The sequence below is a fragment of the Adiantum capillus-veneris genome, chromosome 7, assembly GCF_014529385.1.
Source record: "Adiantum capillus-veneris isolate H3 chromosome 7, ASM1452938v2, whole genome shotgun sequence".
Classification (NCBI taxonomy): Eukaryota; Viridiplantae; Streptophyta; class Polypodiopsida; order Polypodiales; family Pteridaceae; genus Adiantum; species Adiantum capillus-veneris.
The window spans coordinates 125,435,553-125,441,226 of record NC_140937.1 but is presented as its reverse complement, the minus strand read 5'-3'; the positions used below and the strand labels follow the sequence as shown (position 1 = coordinate 125,441,226).

The window sequence follows — 5,674 nt, the reverse complement described above, 5'->3', positions numbered from 1 at the left end:
TCCTAAAGAGGGAAAAAATGCCTCGGCGGTCCTAGTGTGTTCACACACATCACTACCACATGTATATGGTAACACCAACATGTACCAAGTTTTCTTTATTTTCATATTAAACCCACATGTCCCGAGTTGTATGAAATAGGGACAAGTTTTTGTTTTATCGTGGACTCTAGAAACGGTCCATCGGCGAGCCGTTTGAGCTCTTGTGAGCCCACATGGAATGTCCATGTACCAATGAGGCATATGGGCAAGCTATACGACTCGCTAAGAGCTCAAACAACTCGTCGATATATGCATCGTTCTCAAAGTCCTCGAGAAAAAAACGCTCAAAACAATACATCGGTCAGCTGTTTGAGCTCTCGGCGAGTCCTATAGCTTGCCACATGCCTCTTTGGTACGCGGAAAAGCTATGTGGGCTCGCAGAATCTTAAATGGTTCGCCAATGGGCCGTTTCCAAAGTAGTCCGTCCGAAGTAGTCCGCGAGCGTTTTTTTGGTCGTGGACTTCAGAAATGGTCGATCGGCGCGCTTTAGCGCATGGAGCCCACGTGCCAATGAGGCATGTGAACAAGTTATACAACTTGTTTGAACTTTGAAAATGGCCCATTTGCGAGCCGTTTGAGCTTTTGTGATCTCACATAGCTTGTCCACATGCCAACGAGGCATGTTGGCAAGCTATATGGCTCACGAGATCTGAAGCGGCTGAGCAATGGATCATTTTAGAAGTTCGCAAGAATTATTTATGTTATACATCAAGAACGTTTTTCTTAACTGAACAAAGGGAGCCGATTTAGGACTTATAAAAACGTCTGCTACATGACATAAATCATGGGTTTGAGATTTAATATTGGCTTGAGGGCCTGCTATTTTATTTTAATATATATTTTTAATAAACAAACATAATCGTCTATTTTTTATTTAATTTAAAGTTCTACCTTAAAAAATTAGCAAAAAGAGAGAGAGAGAGAGAGAGCTGTTTACCATAATTCATCTTGAAGCCGAAATTGTAAATTTATATCGCTTACGTACGCACCGGTCCGATCAACGTCCACACTACTATGCGAAATGCCAACAAATATATGAGCAATGAGAGCAATCACAAATGCAAGAACACCGATGCGAGAGAGAGAGTTAGAGTTTGTGGGTGTGACACGTGTTCCACTCGAGAGCTAGAGTTTGTATGTGTGTGTAGAAGAGCTAGAGAGAGAGAGAGAGCATTAGAGCTAGATTGTTGTATGTACTGTGTGTGTGTGTGAGAGAGAGAGAAAGAGGGAGTGAGGAGAGATCACTTATGAAACCCTGCACGTCATATAATCGTTGCGTGTTCAAAGTGTCGCTAATGCGATCTTTTTTTTTAAACAAGTGATAAAATCACAAGGCCTACCACATGGACATAGTGGTAAAAACATACCTACCACTTAGAAATAGCAAGCGTTCAAAACAAATTTGATACTTCATGGAAATGTTGGGAAAGGAGAAAAATTGGTTTGAAGTGTGTCACTTATCATCATTATCTAAATCCAATTGGTCATCTAGAGCTTCACATACACATAAGGATCTCAAAACTCCCTCTAGGCTAATAGAATTCTGACGGTAATCTTTTCTTCTACATCAATCTTGGCTTGCATGCAAAGTGAGTCAACCTAGTGTTTCCATGCCCATAGAGTTTTGACCTATAATCTTTTCCTTCTACATCGATTTTGGCTTGCATGCAAAGTGACTTAACTCGACTGGACATAAATTGATGGCTACAATTTTATTTAGCAACTATAGAAAGTAAAAGATCGTAGCGCGCATAATTCACTTAGAAGCTTGTACATCTCAACCACTAAATTTACGTAATCAAGCTTCTCATTGAAGAGGAAGAGAAGAGTCAGGCTAGTTAAGTCACTTTTAAGCCACTTAAAAGTGAGTGTCTTACTATGATTTAAGAAGAGGCAGGCCATGATGATTTAAGAAGATGTAATCCATGATGAATATTTTGGGTCCATACTAATATTTATTTGCACAATTCAAGACTTCATGAATTTGCAATGTAACTACTCAAAACCAAGGGGGGAAAAACTAAAAGTACAAGGATAATGAAAAGATAAAGGCGACTTTTAGATTTGTTTCACAAGCAAGACTTAGCCCCACTAGGACTAGAATGTACCTTGTGCTAGGCAACCACTTCCATAATAGACATGAGCAAAAATCATGGTGACCTAACATTCTAAAATTCCACGGCCCTTTCAATTTCTTGGTGTATGACCTAGGACATAATAGCCCTGCTCTCAACCGTGGTGGTCTTACCATCTTCCTTGAAGAAGATCCCAAGTGGATAGAAGAGATGACAAAAGAACAGCCATTGCTATATTCCCACCATATGAAGTACTCAAAGTACTCAACCATGCTATCAGCTAGGATGGTTTGTGTGGGAGAATAGGATCAAATCAATGAGCATATGTGTGCGAGAATAGGAAAATATACTTCCGAAAGAATGATCTTTTGCGCTCAAATCAATGCCACCAAAAATATGCATGAACGATTTCAGAAAAACCGTTGAGAATTGGGAATCTTCTTGAGAATTGGGAATCTTAAAGTGATGCCTTCTGAGTGAAGTTGTAAGGGCAGCAGTTGCAGGAATTTGGGGCAAGTGGGTGGGTGGAATTTAGTATTCGTCGTTTCTTGTGGAGAGGCCTCGAAACCGCCCATCGACACAGGCTTCTGGAATGTTCTAACGGACCCCTCTCCTACGGACGCACTGCGTGTGCTTGGATGTTGGGGGGAGAGCAGGCAGAGAGAGAGAGAGAGAGAGAGAGAGAGAGAGAGAGATGCACATTGCCATGTGAACGTGCAGGAGGCAGAGAGGGACGCCGAAACCATGCGAGGACTGCTGCGGGGTGTGTGTATGTGTGTGTGTGTGTGTGTGAGAGAGAGAGAGAGAGAGAGAGAGAGAGAGAGAGAAGGAGAGAGCACGCTTGCTATCAGGGCGATATGAGAGAGAGAGAGAGAGAGAGAGAGAGAGAGCACGTTTGCTATCAGGGCGGAGGGAGAGAGAGAGAGAGAATCTCTATCTTAGTGTGCTTGAGAGAATGAGAGATAGGAGGAAGGGTTGAAGGGAAGTGAACATGGCGCGCGTACAAGATGGAGAGAGAGGGAGACAGAGCTCCTTTGTGTGAGTTCGAAGGCGCTCGAGAGAGAGGTCGTTTGTGTGAGGACAAACAACACAGGTGGTATGTGTGAAGGCGGAGGCAGAGAGAGAGAGAGAGAGACATCATAATCTAATGACCCAAAGTCTAATGCTGGAGACGGTAAATGGGAGGGCGAAATCTATGAGTGTTGCTAAGTCTAGTCTCATTCAAGTGGTCGTGCATAGATGAAGGAGATGCAGGATGGCCATTGGCAACCCGCAGGGCAGGACGATGGAACTTCACTATAAGCCTGGGAAGTGCAGGACTCAGGAGTCAAGAGAGTTAAGTGCAGGGGCACGTTGCAGAGGCGCGGATGGCTGTGGACAACAAACAAACGAACTCGTTTTGCTTCAAGTTCAAAGGGAATCGAATCACCTGATTGACAACATTTCCTTTTAAATAGACCGAGGTATGTGCTAGCAGTGACCATAAGAAGAACAAAGTTGATAAATATGCTCTTGAATCAGATATTGGCTTGAATAATGTGGGGCTTTGCTTCCCCACCACATTTGTCAACATTCACGTAGGCTCACTACTTCAAGGCGCTGATCATACTTTATTTCTTTGACTGATGAGGTCGTGTCCTTGAAGAGGGCTTTATGGTTGCAAGCCCACGCAGAAGTAGGATTTCTCTGACATAAGTGACATCAGGGTATTATGCTGAAGAGAATGGTTATGGGCGGCAGCAATGTGGAGAATTGGGTGCTGATACGGCGCAACGGCTTATGGCAGCATGTAGTGGTCTACAGATGGAGGACGTAGAACAAGCAACAACGAGCAATCGTAGTGTGGACTGAGCACACGAAGAAAGGTGTGGAGGCCGGCTCAAAGCAATCAAGGCTCTGGCGTGATGAGAACTGATGGGTTTCAACATGTTTGCCAAGGGGACAAGCATCACTGCCACCGACCAAAGCTTGAAGGAAGTCATTACTGCAGTCAAAGGCCATCCGCAACATTGTGGTAGACCTAATTTGCAAGGTGGGGCATCAAAGTAGCTGACTCACTAGCTCATCGAAAGTAAGGTTGTGCTTGCTCCTGCCCTTGTGGCTGTTATACCAAAGAAAGCTTCATGGCTCACAGAGAACATTGTAAGCACAAAAAAGAATTAGTATCCACAGTAAGATGAAAAAACGATAGTGTGTGGGAGAAAAGAAGGCTCAATCCCAAAAGCAGTAACAACGGTAGCCTTGCCATTTTTGGCCTTCTCTTGTTCCAACTCCTCATCATCACATGCATTGCGCTCAGTCCCGCCTTCATAATGCGTGAAGCTGCAATCACAGAAGTGCATGACAATCCTTGATGAGCTGGAATGGCGCAATCCTAATTAAGCCCAAATTGGCACGGAACCAGTCCGAACATGACATCCTGTACTTCCCTAACTCTACCCATACACTCATCTGTAGACTGTGCAGCTTCCTTGGCCACTCGCTTTATTGCATCGCTAGGCTTAACCACTATCTCCTTGGGCATCCTTCAATGTAGCTTCATGGGCCCTGCCTACAACAGTGAGCCCTGCCTACTACAGCCCGAACAGGTCACCCGACCCACTGCATCCACTTGTCCTTCTTCACCCTCTATCCGTCTTAGAGATTGCCCATAGCTTATTGGCTCTTAGCTTTAACCTTGCACTTGCCCCCAGTGCTTCCGGTTCTCCAACTGCAACTGCGACAAAGGTTCTCTCTCTCTCTCTCTCCCCTCAGCCCAAAGATCACAGAGACTCGAGAGTATTCTACGAAGATCTCCCCCATTTCCCAGTATAACTTCAATGCAATCACAACATCATGGTTCTCACAAGGACTTTATAATCATACACAGCACTCATCTAAATGAGTGCCCACTATCTTACTTCCACCCATCACCATTTTAGGCCTATCAATGCTATAAAATATGCTTAAAAATATAACTCAATTATTTTCATATTTTAGTCAGCAAAAAGAGAGAGTATCTCTATAGCCTTTGCCCTTTGGGCAGGCGAAAAAGTACAAAAATAAAACTGAATTATTTTCATATTTTAGTCAGCAAAAAGAGAGAGCATCTCTATAGCCTTGCCCTTTGGGCAGGCCAAAAAGTACTTCGAGTAAAAGCTTAGTTCTACGTCTCATGCTTTGAACCCAAAATCCTTTCCTCGGTCAAGGAGCATGCACTTCATATTTCCATACTCAAGACATTTTCTAAAATCCACTAGTAAAACAGCATCGCCTTCGGCAGCAGTGTGGCCCCTCTTACCCTCAACTCCCTTCATAACGAAAATCAAGAAAAGTATTCCCCCGCCCCGCCCCGCCCCGCCCCGCCCCCCCCCCCCCATGTGGGCCTTTGTCTTCCAATTTTTAGCTTAAGTTACCCTAAGTTCTTTCAATGCGGAATGCAAGCAAGAAAGTTAAATAGATGTCGAGATCTGACCGAAAACCTCAAGCAAATGTTACCTCTTTTACTCGAATATTTGTCTACATACACCTTTACTTGGGGAGTCTCACCATGCAAGGACATGTTTAAAGTTGGAAAACAA

General features: G+C 43.9%; 1 protein-coding gene across 1 annotated transcript; it reads left to right on the top strand.

Moving 5' to 3' along the window:
- The first annotated feature begins 2,104 nt into the window (after positions 1-2,104).
- Positions 2,105-5,510, top strand: LOC147454574 (uncharacterized). The gene is made up of 4 exons (XM_086517358.1): positions 2,105-3,487; positions 3,572-3,577; positions 3,745-3,770; positions 3,855-5,510. The coding sequence occupies exons 1-4, from the start codon at positions 3,370-3,372 to the stop codon at positions 3,963-3,965; spliced, it is 261 nt and encodes an 86-aa protein (XP_086373484.1). The 5' UTR covers positions 2,105-3,369; the 3' UTR covers positions 3,966-5,510.
- The last annotated feature ends 164 nt before the right edge of the window (positions 5,511-5,674 follow it).

Excerpts from the sequence above, each read along its gene's own strand:
- LOC147454574 (XM_086517358.1), top strand. The coding sequence starts at position 3,370 with ATGGCCATTGGCAACCCGCAGGGCAGGACGATGGAACTTCACTATAAG. Across the intron at positions 3,771-3,854 it reads TCCTTGAAGAGGGCTTTATG|CAATGTGGAGAATTGGGTGC; the intron begins GTTGCAAGCCCA and ends TATGGGCGGCAG.